At 44.3% G+C, this 15,858-nt stretch overlaps 1 protein-coding gene across 5 annotated transcripts in view; it reads left to right on the top strand.

Annotated features, from left to right (window-relative positions):
• Window positions 1-15,858, top strand: part of MDC1 (mediator of DNA damage checkpoint 1) — a 165,098-nt gene that overhangs the window by 98,840 nt on the left and 50,400 nt on the right. For 4 of the 5 annotated variants that reach the window (XM_077463035.1, XM_077462870.1, XM_077462953.1 and 1 more), the window contains 4 exons: window positions 3,310-3,375; window positions 4,274-4,318; window positions 10,534-11,601; window positions 12,173-12,219. In XM_077463035.1, the coding sequence (XP_077319161.1) occupies window positions 3,310-3,375; window positions 4,274-4,318; window positions 10,534-11,601; window positions 12,173-12,219 (1,226 nt within the window). The remainder of the gene's footprint in view (window positions 1-3,309; window positions 3,376-4,273; window positions 4,319-10,533; window positions 11,602-12,172; window positions 12,220-15,858) is intronic. The other variant, XM_077463119.1, reaches the window with a different exon arrangement.

The raw sequence follows: 15,858 nt of genomic DNA, 5'->3' as shown, positions 1-15,858 counted from the left end.
GGGTTAACTAGGGGCAATCAGGGGGTTAAAACCATTATTGGGTAGTATATGGGGGTACCTAGCGCTATAAAAACCTGGCGGTGAACCTAAAAAAATAACTAGGTACCTAGCGACACTAGTGACACTAATGCAGCGATCAGAAAAATGATCGCTTAGTGACACTGGCAAAAGGGGGTGAAAGGGTTAACTAGGGGCAATCAGGGGGTTAAAACCATTATTGGGTAGTATATCGGGGTACCTAGCGCTATAAAAACCTGGCGGTGAACCTAAAAAAATAACTAGCTACCTAGCAACACTAATGCAGCGATCAGAAAAATGATCGCTTAGTGACACTGGCAAAAGGGGGTGAAAGGGTTAACTAGGGGCAATCGGGGTTAAAACCATTATTGGGTAGTATATCGGGGGTACCTAGCGCTATAAAAACCTGGCGGTGAACCTAAAAAAATAATTAGCTACCTAGCGACACTAATGCAGCGATCAGAAAAATTATCGCTTAGTGGCACTGGCAAAAGAGGGTGAAAGGGTTAACTCTAGGGGTAATCAGGGGGTTAAATCTTTATTGGGGGGTGATAGGGGGCTACCCTGGACCTAACACTAACTGCCCTGACAGTTTTTACTTTTACAACTGACATTGAATGCAGTGATCAGTAAAGAAATGATCACTGCAATCAGTGACACTGTGACTGGGGGGGGCGATCGGGGGGGGGGGTTTGTGTGCCTACATGTCAGTGTAGTTTTGGTGCACACTTACTTTGTGTCTTCTCCTCGTAGTCCGGTCAAAAAGACCGCCCCGAGGAGAATGACATCACTTCCTCCTTCCTGTGTATACAATACACAGTGGGAGGAAGCTTCTCATTGGCCAGGAGCGATCGAGAGGGGGTGGCCAGAAACCAACGGCCATCCCCTCATCACGGATCGCTCCTGCAGCGAACCGGACCGCCGTATCCAGCGGGAGGGGGTCCGATCGGACCCCCCACCCGCTGGAAGGCAGGCACGTACATGTACGTGCTTGTGCCTGCCTGTGCCATTGTAATGACGTACATTGGCAATACGGCGGTCCTTAAGTGGTTAACCACTTTGCAGCGGTAGGACGTCCAGGGACGGCCTCGGCTTTTGGTGGTTATATCTGAATGATGCCTGATGCCACTGACATTCAGATATCGGCGTTTTCAGCTGGCGATTCCCTGCACAATAAGAACGATCATAGCGGCTGTTCCGCCACTTGATCGTTCTTACGGGCGGCGGGAGGGGAGGAGGAATAAAAGTAATCAATTTATTTTATTTTTTTTAACTGTCAAGCTAAAATAAAAAAGTTAAATTAACAATAAAAAAAAAAATCATTAAAGCGCCCCTGTCCCCGTGAGCTCGTACGCAGAAGCGAACGCAAACGTAAGTCCCGCCCACATATGAAAACGGTGTGCAAACCACACATGTGAGGTATCGCCGCGAACGTTAGAGCGAGAGCAATAATAACAAAGTTTGGTGCGATTCCTCGAGCGCGTGCAATTTTGAAGCGTGACATTTTGGGTATCTATTTACTTGGCGTACCTTCATCTATCACATTATGCAAAAAAATTGGGCTAACTTTACATTTTTTTTTTCTGAGAAAAACGCTTTTTAAAAATTGCTGCGCAAATACCATGCGAGATAAAAAGTTGCAACAACTGCCATTGTATTCTTTAGGGTCTTTGCTAAAAAAAAAATGCAATACAGCACTGTGTTATTTTAACTGACAATTGTGCGGTCGTATAACTCTGTACCCAAATGAATGAATGCTTTTTTTTTTCCCCCACAAAAAAGCTTTCTTTTGGTAGTATTTTATTTTTTGGGGGGAAAAAAATCCATTTTTTTTTTAAAAACTCTAATTTCTTTATAAATTTAATTCAATATGTATTCTGTTTTTAATATCTAAATATTTTTGGTAAAAAAAAAAAAATCTGAATAAGTATATATTGATTGGTTTACGCAAAAGTAATAGCGTCTAGAAACTGGGCTATTTTTATTTATTTTTTATTACTAGTATTAGCGGCGATCAGCGACTTATAGCGGGACTGTGATATTGCGGTGGACATTCTGGCACTGACACTTTTTGGGAACAAGCTACACAAATAGTGATCGGAGCTAAAAAAAATATGCACTGTCACTGTACTAATGGCATGGCTTATAAGAGGTTAAACATCAGGGACAATCAAAGGGTTAACTGTGTGCATAGCCAGTTTTTTCGTATTATTCTGTGTGAGGTGCTTTTACTAGGGGAAGAGATGGAATTTATTCCCTGCTTTGCAGGGACACAAACTCTATCCCTTCCTACCTATCAGAACAGTGATCTGCGGTTGTATACACTGCTCCTACAGCACCTCAAAGATGCTGCTTGCAGAATTAATTTTTTACTGTCCTGCCAGCACAACACACCATTGTGAAAGCCCGTGGGCTTTCACACTGGAGTGAGAGGACAGGCGCTTTACAGGTGCTATTTTTAGCGATAAAGCGCCTCAGTGTAAAAGCAGCCTAATTGTACAAGCTGAAGTTAACAGCTGATTGGCTAACGTACAGATCTGTACCATATTTTGCACTCTAGATTTAGTAAATCAACCCCTTTTTTTTCCCCTAAAGTACAAAGTTATACATCAGCAGAAAAAAAAACACACAACATATGATCCAAGGTTTTTTTTCAAGAGCATATACAGACTTGAGTATTATCTAGATACGTATTGTTCTGAGGTTGGACAAAGACCGAGTTCAGCTCTTGAATGAATAACATTTCTAGATGCTCCTGGTTGTACTGACCCATGATGGTGGGAGGGTCAGATGTTCTGCTGGAAATAAAAGGTTAACAATGAAACACAATGTAGGAGAGGGGATCAGATATTTAAAGTTTAATGTAAATGTCAACACTAGCTGGAAGACATGTAGTTTTTTTAAGCATTGTGTGTAATAGAGTTGCCATATTTTTTAATAATACCATTTCACCTGTTTTCATTCATTTTTACACCTCAGTGCTGCTGATCCCCTGCAACCTTTTTAAACTACCTTATGTTTACTCCATGATGGCTACATAGTATTTTTAAGGGCTGCTTTCCTGATAGTGACAACAGTGCACATTGCCTGTGAAATGTGCATTTAAAAAGGCTACTTGTAGACTTCATCAGAAGTTCATGTGACAGGGTGACCGCGCAGAAGTAAAATAGCGAATGGAGACAGAGCATTGTCGCCCTATAACAGGAAATTACTGTTTTTATTGTATTTTTTGGTTTTGCCTGTAATTCAGTTTCAAAGCTTTGATGACTTGGTTTTGCTTTTCTCTTTCAGATGAAGAGGAAGCCACACAGGCATACATCCTGAGTTCCACATGGGCAGAGCCAGATACCTTTAAACGTAAGCCTCTTTTATTGATAATTGGCCACCTGAATCTTGCAGCCAAAGGAGAGTCGCACACCGCTGGTATCAGCCACAAGAAACTTTATTGGAGACTGCTCAGACAGAACATGGTTCTGCCATGGTGTTCTGAGCAGTCTCCAGGTTTCTTGTGGATGGTACCATCAGTGTACTACCCTCCATTTTTAACTGGCATAGAATTGTATTCTTCTCATAATAATAAGTAGATGTACAGAGCACCCCACCCCCCTTACTTCAGATCTCAAGCGCTCCCCCACCATCAGAAGTCAAGAGTCTCTCTCCCTTGCATCACAGTGCACTCCCCTTACCTTGTGCTGAGGGTGGGGTTGGGAAGAAGAAAGTGCAGGGTTTGGAGGAGGACCAGACTCCAGCTGACTCCAGATGCTGCCGTCTGCTTAATGCTGAGACTAGGGGAGGCAGAGAAGAGAGGATGCTGCAGCTGAACAGGGAGAAGTAGGATCTGTAGAAACTATATCAACTGCTGAGACAGAAGGGGGGGTGGCTGTCAGAGAAGAGCCCCTCTGCAGGCAAGCGGAAAAGCGCAGAAGCAGGCGGAGGAATTCTGTCCTCCTCTTTGCTGCCGACTGGATGGAAACCAGGGCCCGCAAGCCTTGTGTTTAGCATATTTGTTGTAGGTCGTTGAATGATATCAACTCCAAATGTGGTTTTAATCATTGTGGTATTTGTGAATGTTATTCTCACGTGTTAATATTATATTATTAATATTATTCTCGCATGTTAAAATATTTTAATTCCCCTTGGTCAACCTTGTCCTGTCCATGTGATCAGCCATACTACTCTCTTATATGGAAGACTATTTATGTCCTAAATAATCCTCCTTTGTGCTGCTGTCCTGAAAACCCTCTTTGTTGTTCAGGTCCTTCAGATCCCGTAGGAGTTCTGCAGATGTCTGCTGTAATGTGTAAGTACCTCTACTATACATTTGCCTTTTATTTCTCAACATTTTTTTAGGGAACAATGGTATTTTTTTTTTTTTTTTGGTTCAGTGATTTTTATTGAGAATTCCAAATGCAGAAATCATAACTGGTATAATGGGTTTCCCCCAGGAAGATGAAGTAGTCAAAATCTGTTAGGAGGGGTGGGAAGCAAGAGAAGGGGTAAAGGGATAATGGGTGGAGGGAAAGTCAGGGAAAAGGTCCCCATGAACTAGGGTCCCAATCAAAGTAGGAGGCTTAGGAGTAAGATAGGCTTTTTGAGTTTAAAGGATAAGTTCACCTTTGTAAAAAAAAAAAATCCTAAATGCACATCTTTTTGCAGGTAAAAAGGTGCATTTTTTTTTCTTTTAATAGGAGCCTGAAAATTTAAATTACAGGTGCAATGCAGAACTCCTGCAGACTGTCTATATAAGTTGTCTGCCCATACCTCGTACGAGCTGGCAGGTACACACTGACCGGAAGAAACTATGAACTACCTAGAGCGCTCAACATGCTACGAAAAATGAACTTATCCTTTAAAGAGGGCAGTGCATAATTAAGCCACAGTTCTGAAGTCCCTACAAATTTAGTTTGGGAGTCATTAAGAATTCTGTAAAAGGTTTTCTTTAATTATTTAATTAGCATCTGAGTAATTCAACTGTTCGCTAATCATCTGCCCCCATCCCAAAACACTTCCTGCTATGTCTCCTGAGTATGGGGATCCCATATGTGTGAGATTTTCACAGCCTATATAGCATAGAGGGGAACAAAAATCCAAGGAGCACCTTTGGGCTTTCAAGGAGCATAAATTACACATCTAACTTCCTGATCACCTATTGAATTTTTAGTGTGATGATCACTGTATAAGCAATAATTTCCATCTGTTTGGCATCCATTTATGATGCCATTGTTTACGAATTGTGATTCCTGTGATTGGCCACAGGTAACACATGGTCCAGGACCACTGTGATTAGCCCTTTACCATGTGATCACTTTGCCCATCACAGAGATCACAGTAGTAAGCAGGGGTGTCATGAATGATAGTCATTGCTTGCCTATTTTTTGTGATCGCTGTAGCTCTTTAAGAGAACAAAGATTTGAGTCACTGCCAGAAGGGCAAGAATTAAAGTAGTCTTAAACCAAAAATGTAATATATTGCGGCTTACCGATCATTAGATTTGATGGCTGTATTCGTTTTCTTTTCTCTTTCGTTCATTGATGGACACAGCTTCTTTAAATCTTGACCGTAGGGTTATCATGCCACCTTAAGGAGAGGACTAGGCAGCACATGTAAAAACAGCAAGACTGCATAGCTCCGCCCAAGGGAACCCTGTGGCTATAACCCCTCAGCCTGCTTTCTACAGCTCAGTTTTTTTCTGCCTAGTGAAGGAGAAGGACCTGGCTCTCTGAAGGGACCATTGGTCCTGGGTTTTTTTTTTTTTTTTCCTACAAGATTTTGATCCTGTGATCTACCATCAACAGCCGGCTGGGTGACAGGCTGGATAATATAGATCCTTGTAGTCTCCCCAGCCTGGCAATCTAGTGTGAGCAGGCCCTAGCTACGCGGTGGGTCAGCCACAACATTCCCCTTCTGCTCCAGGGGCGGCCGCTGAGCTATGTGTGCCCCGGAACATATAAGACCTGGCTACTGCTGTCGGTGTCACAGTGTGCCACAGCCACCCCGTACTGCTTGTCTGATGGGTCTGTGGTGGGATGCGTCCAGTTATTCTGATCGGACGGGTAAGTACAGCTCTCCCTGCCTCGGCAGGATAGAGCAGCTGGGCTTTTCCCTGGGAGGTTATACGCCGATCTCCACTGTCTGCGAGTCAAAAATACCTAACGCGGCCGAAAAATCCAGAGCGCGGCCGAAAAATCCCGAGCCGATTGCTCGGCTCCGCTCGTAGTCCCGCCTCCCTGCTGTTTGTCTAGCGAGCGCTGCCGAAAAAAGACCGAGCCGACTGTACTGTATACTCGGCTCGGCTTGCAGTCCCACCCATACTGGGCGGGACTGCGAGCGGAGCCCAGCCGAATACACAGTACAGACGGCTCGGTCTTTTTCGGCAGCGCTCGCTAGAGAAACAGCAGGGAGGCGGGACTACGAGCATAGCGGAGCAAGTCGGCGGCGGGAAATTTAAACATGGCCAAGCTGCAAATGACACTGCAAAGCTGCAAATGACACTGCAAAGCTGCAAACAGCGTGGGACAAGCTGCAAATGACACTGATCATTCTGCAATGATGGACAAGGCTGCAGATGCACACTGATAAGGCTGCATTGACTGGCATTTAAATGTAAGTTTTTTTTTTTTTCCTTAAACTTCCCTCCTAAAACTTTTTTCCTTAAAATGCCCTCCTAAACTTTTTCTTTCTTTGCGCATCCCACTCCTTTTTTCTGTCTTGTGTCGAATGTAGTATAACATTTGGGTTTGCAGCACATTTTTCTATATTTTTTTCCTTTGTGGTTAGGCAAGCGTGGTTTTTCCTTTTTTGCATTGCTATGATACAATTGTCAGCTTTCTCAACTTCCTTTATCCAATTTTCTTTATCACAAGATTCCTCTCTGTTTCTTTAGCAACATAACACAACTTTGTTAACTATTTCAACATCTTCTCTCCTCTTCACAATATCACATGCTAGCATTCCCCTCTCTCTCTCTTTCTCTCTCTCTCTCTTTCAGTGGACAGCTTCAGAGGAGAATACAGGCAACTAATGGGTTAATACTCCTGACTGCTGTCTTATCAAAGAATTCCTAGGGTGGGGGCTCGCATCCCTGAGAGAGATCCTGTCTCCTTGCACACTCCTGGCTGTTCTATCTCTTAGAGGGTCTGCCCAAACCCTGTTTCACTGGGTGATGTGCATTTAATCTCAAAACTAGCATGTCAGAGGTGGTGGGGAGCAGTGGCTTATGGCCCAACTGATCCTTCAGGTAGCCACCTTCTCTTACCTTCACCAATCCCCAACCCTCCTTGTTTATGGCAAACGGTAATCCACAAATACACTCAGGACAGGACATTACACCTGACACTCTTTGAACTGCAAAGATAGCTCTCGGGAACAGCTCACCTGAGTTGCAAGACTGCCAAATTCCAGCAAGCCTTCGTTCAGTCTGCCCAAACCGCAGCTGAGATTAACCCTCAGGAAAAGCTCACCCGAGAAAAACGTTTATAGACGTTTGCAAGACTGCCAATTCCGCAAGCCTTCGTTCAGACTGCCCTATTCCGCAGCTGAGATTAACCCTCAGAGGTCCTACACAGCCAACTTCGAGTAACCCGTCTATAAACGCCTGCAGAATTCCACCCCACCACTAGAGGTAGAATCTAGGGGTGAGGATGGACACACGCCTGCAGCTGCACTTTCAGTCTGCTAAATTTGCAGTCCTTCAGAATGACAGACACTGAACAGATAATAGTCAGCAGAAAGCCATTAGCCGGTTTGTTAAAACAGCCCCAGGCAAGAAATAAGTTACCTGCCTCTTTGAACAATGAGGGAGCCAACAAGACAAAATCAACCGGCCCAACCAGAGAAGTCGTACAATGGTAACAATAAATATGCTTACCGTACTGTTAGGGCTGGGCGCTTAACCCCTTTCTCTGATCTGGCCAGCTGTTCAGTCCTGGAATGCGGTCTCCCTTCGATTGAAGCCTGGAGACCCCACGTTCAGGGCGCCAGATGAAATGGATAAAAACTACAAACTAGTTCAGGTTATCTGCTGCTATTTCTAATTAAAAAGTATAAATGTGCATGCACATTAGAAGTAAACACTCTCTGAGACATGTTCAGCTCGGCTACTTCTAACTTCTGATTTATTCGTGGGCGGTGTTAATATTTTATACAGAAAGATACGTCATTGCTGTGTCAGTCCAATAGGTACATCTTATTGGTTAAAATACAAGAGAAATGGAGAAACGTGATGCTTGAAGTTTTGTTGAAGCTGGTTCTGTTATCTCAAATGCATTCTTCTAACGCGTGGGATGTAGGGGGTACCCGCCATCTTAAACTCCGAACAGAGAGCCAATCTGTATACTACATAATAAGTAAGGAGCATAGAAACATGTATACACAAGCAAATAGACATTTTCTGATTATCATTATGTACATTAGATTCCTTAACACAAGGAGCTCAGCCGCAGCACGGGAGGTCGGTTACATTCTCCAGTGGGCAGAACGACATGTGCCGGCTCTGTCAGCCATATACATCCCGGACGTAGAAAACTGGCAGTCGCCAGATGCTGGACCCAGGAGAATGGTCATTGCATCAGGAGGTATTCAGGCTTCTTTTCCTGCGGCGGGGCATATCAGATGTGGATCTCTTGGCCTCTCGGCTCAATCCGAAGGTGCAGAGGTTTGTGTCCAGGACAAGAGACCCCTGGGCAGATGCATCAGACACGTTGGTGGCTCCATGGGGGAAGTATCGGCTGATTTATGCCTTTCCCCCACTCAAACTGTTACCACATCTGCTACGCACAGTGGAGGCTGAGGGGATTCCAGTAATAATAATTGCCGTAGATTTGTCTTGGCGTCCCTGGTGCGCCGACCTAGTATGACTGGTAGCGGATGTTCCTAGGCGATTGCCGAGGCGAGAAGACCTCCTTTCACAAGGTCTGATACTCCATCCTGCTTTACCGTCGCTGGTTTTAACGGCATGGCTATTGAAAACCAGGTGCTAAAGGACCAAGGTCTGTCGGACTCAGCAATTTCCACTAGGCTGAGGGCACGGAAATCTTCTTCTCTGAAGATCTACCATCGTACGTGGAAGGCCTGCATCTCCATGTGTGAGGAGATGGGGTGGCGTCCGTGCACTTATTCGGTTTCCAGGATCCTGCTGTTTTTACAGTTAGGAGTGGATCAGAAACCTGCCTTAAGCACCATCAACTGACAGATATCGGCCTCGGCTGTCTTTTTCCTATGCCCCTTGGCGTCTCATTCATTGGTAAGCACCTTTGTACAAGGGGTTCGGCATGTAGTCCCACCCCTCAACCACCCCTACCTCCGTAAGATCTGAACCTGGTGCTATCGGCGCTTCAGAAACAATCAGGGAGATTCCCTTGTTGACTCTTTCCCAGAAAGGGTTTCCGAGTTGGCGGTCTTGTCTTGCAAGTTGCCCTATCTGGTTATCCACAAGCATTAGGCGGTGCTACGTCCGCAACCCTCTTTTCTTCCAAAGGTGGTTTCGGCATTCCATCTCAGTGAGGACATTGTATTACCATCCCTTTGTCCTAAGCCGACACATCCAAAAGAGGTTGCCCTACATTCACTGGACGTGGTCCGGGCTCTGAGGGGTATATCTGTCTGCTATGGCTCCCTCCCAGAAGTCAGATTCTCTGTTTGTTTCGGTGACTGGTCCGGAAAAAGATCTGGCGGTCTCGTCGACCACCATTTCCTGGTGGATCAGACAGATCGTGGTCCAGGCTTACGCCTTGAGGAGTAAGGTGCCCCCCTTTCCTGTCACGGCCCATTCCATCCGGGCAATTGTGAACTCCTGGGCTTTCTGACATCAAGCGTCAGTCTCCCAGGTGTGTAAGGCGGCGACTTGGTTGTCCGTTCACACTTTCACAAAATTCTACAAAGTTGATGTAAGCGCATCTTCAGATGCTTGCTTTGGCCACAGTTTTGCAGGCGGCTGTGTAAAGTTACAATTGACACTTTTTTTTCTTTTTTAAAAGGTTACAATTTTGTTGTAAACACATTTTTGATGCATACGTTGATTCATCACTCTCCCTCTCTTTGCTTCTGGGGAAGTCCTGGGTGTCACTGCCTGTGTGAGGTGTACACTTCCTATAGGCTGTCCAGTGGCAGGGTTCTATCAGGATGCACAAGGAAACTAACATCAGCAGAGGGGCCTGCAGGGGAGCGGTGGTCATGTGCAGATATAAAATGCTGGATTAGCGGTCACTTGCACCTAGAAATAATGGTAGAGAGGAAGCTGGATGGTTATTATATCTTTTTTTCTACTTAAAAATAAAATGGTTATTAAGAGGGGTTAGAGTGGGTGCAAGGGAGGGTTTAGCGCTCACATTTTGTCAGCAATGGGGCTCTAAATGAAGAAGCGAAAAGGGTGATAGGCAGGTAAATATTTTATTGGCTGCAGAAAGTTTACAAAACTATACGGGGAAATCTGTAATGCTTTCCCATCATTCATCACTAAACATTTACTCTAAAGAAGTTATAAATTTTTTATTTTTTTTATCAATATTTATTTTTTAGCGGACAAGTCAGAGGAGGAGGTTGATGAAAATGCCATAGCGGAGACTCAGCTGTTCTGTGTTGGGGCAGACCAGTCACCAGGTTCTGACTTCAAGGAGACTCCTCAACTTGAAGAACCAGTCGTCATGGATAACCAGCAAGACTCTCAACCTACCAGTAGTGTGGAGGGATCAAGGCCACCTCATGGAGCAATATTACAAGAGGATACTGAACCAGTCTCTCAGTGTTTGTCAGCTAAACCTCCAACTGAGACAGGGACTTTGTTACACCTGAAACGAGAGGTTCCAGCTGCAGTTTGGATAAAAGGCCTTCAAGAAATTGAGACCAGTAATGTGAAAGAGAGTTCAACAGAAGAGGATTTAATACAAGATGAACTGAACCTACCACCACTCGAGTTGGAAGCCACACAGTCCTTCATCCTAGAGGTTCCAAACATACAGGAACACAGCAAAGAAGGTCATGACCCATCCTTCCTAGTTGTCCAGGTAGACACTAAGCTTGCTGAAGCAGCAGTGCCAGTAACAGAAAACGCACCCGCCCTTGGATCACATGTAGAAGTGCCTGCAACGGAGATACTAGGCACAGGACTAAGCATACCTGGGAGAGATGCGTCACTGGTACTATCAACAGAAAGCACACCCACAGGACCAAGCACACTTGAGCCAGCAAACGAGAGCCCCCTCGCAGAATCCAGCATCCTTGAAACTGGTGCATCTGCAGTGCCATTAACTGATGGCCCACCAACAGAACTGTGTAGCCTTGAACTAGATGCATCAGCAGTGCCATCAAAAGAAAGCCCGCCCAATGAAATGAGCAACATGGAAAAAGAAGTAAATGAGGATGATGCCACCCAAGCCTACAGTCTAAACATTCCAGTGTCTGATGCTCTTGTCCCTCAAAGCAACCCGGAATTACCTTCCACTGAGGATTCCACCCAGCCCTGTAGCTCAGATGTGGAGTACACAGCAAATAAAGAAGTACGGTCTACTGGTGTTTCTATGTTGGCTATGGGGGAGGAGGAAACTGAATTGACTGACACAGGAAAAGGAAAGCCATCTTCTAAAAGGGGTGAGTTCCTATGATTCTCATATTTGTTGTTAGACACGCAGACCAAAGGTAGAATATTTATGGTTAACAAGAAGTAAAAATTCCATTTCCACTCAACTGCAAAGGATCTGTCACTATTTTGTCCCAGATTGAGCCAGTGTGTGCATCCAGTGCACACAAGGTAAAAGGCTTGTTTACCTTTTCTTTATTGGAAAGGGAAACCGCAACCTTGTCAGATATTCCATCGTGCTTGAAAATCCTTCTGTGCAGTAATAACATCTGTTGTCAGCAACTGCACGTCTGAGCAAACAAGAATATAAAAACAAACATACACAATGGGGCAAGCAGTGATTGGGGGGTGGGGGGTTCTGTGGCACAGAAGTTCAACACTTTCAAAAGTGTTGGTTTACCAGCAAACCTCAAAGGATGTTTCCTCATCAAAGCATTGCTCGGCGGCATGGCAGTGGTAAAGGTAAGCATTTACAGCCCTCTTTTGTAAGGTAAACACTTTTTATTTTAGTGTTGATATTGGTGATAAGGCCACTTTAAAGCAGATATTTAATTTACAGGCCTTTTGTGTTGTGTATTGTAGGTCTGAGCAGAAGTAGAAAAAAGGAGCAGCCTGAGGGGAGTACGAAGGTGAGAAGCTTGTGATGTTTATTTAATTTCATTGGTTCTCAAGCCTTGGTTGGTGTATCAAATACAGGCCATAGAGGTGTTTAAATTGTTTCTATTACTGGGCAGCCAGGTGCAACAGTTTTCACAATTCTATGGCAGATTTATTATTAAAAACTAGACAGATGTCCGCTCAAACATGGAAAATTAAGAAGTAGTCAGGGTCCGGTTGCATTTGGTTACCAGTGTGACTTTAGATCAACCAAAGGAGAACGTTATGACTCCAGCTGTAACTTAGTAGTAAATCTGTCTCACTATGACGCTCAATGCTCCTGTTTAGCATTGTTTTGCCATGTAACTGGATTAATAAATGTCCCCCATTGTGTATGCAGATGTCATTAGTGAGGCCAAGAAATGGTGATGTTCTCATGAATGGAACACCTGACCACTAAATGAATACTTAATTAGTTCCATGCACTTATTTTTTTGGTGCCATCGTCTGTATTGGATGAAAGGAAAGGAGATTGATTGTGGATGTTCATGTTGGTAGGAGGATGGGTAGATTGCAATCCCTAAGATCTGGGTGAAGTTCAAATCCAGATATATTGAAATCCTGTAAATCTTTCAAGTTAGCTAAGAAATAATGGGAGATTTAGGGCTGGTTCACACCAGAATGCAGCTGCAGGAAAGGCATGTTTCCCGCACCACATTCAAAATACACTGTATTTGCAATCGCTCAGGGTGCCAATACATTTTTAATATGACGCCCAATTGCAGATCACAAGTGCACTTTCATTTTTTTTCTTTCTATTTTTACACTGTTGCTTTCATTTTCTTTTCTTTTTTATCACGTTTATTGCTGTCACAAGGAATATAAACATCCTTGTGACAGCAATGGGATATGGCAGGTACACTTTACTAAGGAATCTGGGGTCAGTAAGACCCCCAAATCTCTCCTCTGCACTTAAAAGCATTCAAAACACCAAGATCAGTGTTTTTGAATGCTTTTGATTTTTTTTAAAGTGGCACCGTTGACATCCGGGTAAAACAGAAGCGATGTCAGGTCATCGCTTCTGGGTTACCTTAGCGGAGACCCGATCAAAGCCGATCCGGATGTTCTTCGGGCACTAGAAATTGGGCTGCTCAGATATCATCCTTTCTTAGGTTAGCCACACAGAACTTGGAAATCATTGTATTTCGCATGGTGTGAAGCTTCCTCCTCATCAGTATTTTGTGAGTCGCATCCTTGCTTTTCTTCTATCTAGAGTCAGTTTTTTTTGTAAGGGGCTTTGCATAAGGTTTCACTGGTTAAGGCTCCATTGACTCAGTGGGACCTTAAAGAGGTATTCTGCCCACCCCTTTAAAGCCCTATACACACTATCAGATTTTCTGTTGATTTTTGTCTTCAGATTTACCAAAACCATGGGCAAGGGCCTGCCTGATTGCATACAAATTGAAACTCCTAAGGTTTGACCTCATATTATATGGTTTTGGTAAATCTGAAGGAAAAAATCAGCAAAAAATCTGATAGTGTGTATGGAGCTTAGAAATTAAAAGTCACATACTACTACACATACTGTAGCTGCTGACTTTTAACATTAGGACCCTTGCCTGTCCTGGAGTCCAGCGATGTCGGCACGGCAGCTGATGTCTCCCAGGAGTGGGGATAGGGTACCTGTAAAAAGTAAAAAACAGGTACCCCCCCCCCCCAAAAAAACTGCCAAATGTGGCACGGGGGGGGGGGGGGGCGGAGGCGGTTGGAAGCAATAGGATAAGTGGAAATTCCACTTTGGTTGGAGTTCTGCTTTAACATGGTACTTTGTGTATTGCAGATGTCTCCTTTTGAACCCATCTGGGATACTCTTAGTTCTCACTAGGAAGACTATTTTTCTGGTTACCATTATTTCCACTCCACTCTTGAAATTGGCTGCTCTGTTCTATAAGGAACTGTTCCTGCAGAACCATCGGACAAGGTGGTGCTATAATCTCAACTATCCTTTCTGCCTATGGTGGTTTCTCCTTTCTATCTCAGCCAGGACAATGTGCTCCCTTCTTTCTGTCCCAAGTCTCAGATGCCAGGGGACAGTGTTCTTCATGCCTTGGATATGATTAGTGCAATTAGGTGCTGCCTGTAGTTGACTGCTGCAATTGGTCAGTTGGATTCCCTTTTCGTGCTTTGGAAGGCCCAAGCAAGAGTTGCACAGCTTCAAAATCTACGATACCTTGATAATTCAATCAGCTTATATCTCATATATTACAGTCTGAAGGACAAAGTTCCACCATTTTTGGTGACAGCTCATTCTACCAGCAGTGTTTGTGCTTGCTGAGCTATTTGTTATTAGACATCAGTAGTTCAAGTTTGTAAACATTTGGTTTTTGGTTTGCAATTTTTCTAAGTTTGGCTAAGGGTCCTTTCACACGGGGCGGATCAGTTCTGATCCGCCCCGTGGATATCCGTTTGCTCAGCGGGGATCACTCCGCCGATCCCCGCTGAGCAGGGAGATGACAGTTCCGTCTCTGCACACTGCGCAGGGACGGACCTGTCACAGCGCCGCTCTCCCCTATGGGAGATCGGATGACGACGGACCGCAGTGCCCGTCGTCATCCGATCCGATCCGCAGACGGATGGAAAAATAGCTTTTTCCTCCGTTACACTTTTTCGGATCGGAGCGGGTCGGATGTCAGCGGACATGTCACCGCTGACATCCGACGCTCCATAGACCTCTATGGAGCACCCGTTCAGGTCCGCCTGAAAAACTGACAGGCGGGCCTGAACGGGACATCAGTGTGAAAGAGGCCTAAGTGTTGTTCAGGCCGCTGAAGATGCTTCCTTAAGTTGGCGAGTTTTGCAGGCTATCATAATGGATATGAAGGTACCCTATGTGTCCTGGGATTTACAAGAAAGAACATTTTTTTTTTTTTGGCCTACCTGTTTTACTTTTTACTTTATTTTTATTTTACTTTTCTTGGAGTACATCACAGGGATCCCATTCCTCTTCCTTGACTTGCTACAAAAACTAAAGTCTTGCCTAACGGGGAGGGGTTATGCCTAGCATAACCCTATTTTTTCTGAATATGAAGATTTTTTTCTGTCCCACAATGTACTCCAAGAAAAAGATTTTACAGGTAAACCACAAATCTCATTTTCTGTTTTACACAAATACTGCATCTTGTACAACTATAATTTGTATTTCCCTCATTATGTCATGTAGACGAGGACTTGATGATGCACTATAAATTTACAGAGGGCTAATGTACCAGTCTCTTCATGCTGCTGGGTTGCAGAATACTGAGTGTCCAGCAGTCGGCCTAATTTTTCACTATGGTGGTTTTGCTAATCACTCCTACTAATGCTCTATTGGGTAATCTTCCCTTAAAGAGGAGCTCCAGGCTCCCCCAGAAGACTGCGAGGGGGGGGGGGGCAAAATTCCAGCTCAGATTGCTTCAGCGATTTGACCTGGAAGTGCCAAATGTGGTAGTGGATAGGGGTAGGATGCAAACAAGCAGAACTTCTCCTTTTGGGTGAAGTTCCACTTTAATTGTATCTGAAACTAAGGCAATATTGTCAGACAGACTGTCATTAGTGGATTAAATCTTTCTTTTCCTCCTCTAGCGTTATTTGAAAAACCTGTGAGATTTGTAATGTTTACATTGGTGTCACTA

The sequence above is a fragment of the Lithobates pipiens genome, unplaced genomic scaffold, assembly GCF_037356315.1.
Source record: "Lithobates pipiens isolate NorthernLeopardFrog02 unplaced genomic scaffold, aLitPip1_a1.2 Scaffold_1, whole genome shotgun sequence".
Taxonomy (NCBI): Eukaryota; Metazoa; Chordata; class Amphibia; order Anura; family Ranidae; genus Lithobates; species Lithobates pipiens.
The sequence above is the reverse complement of the archived record's forward strand: the minus strand, read 5'-3'. Positions and strand labels throughout refer to the sequence as shown.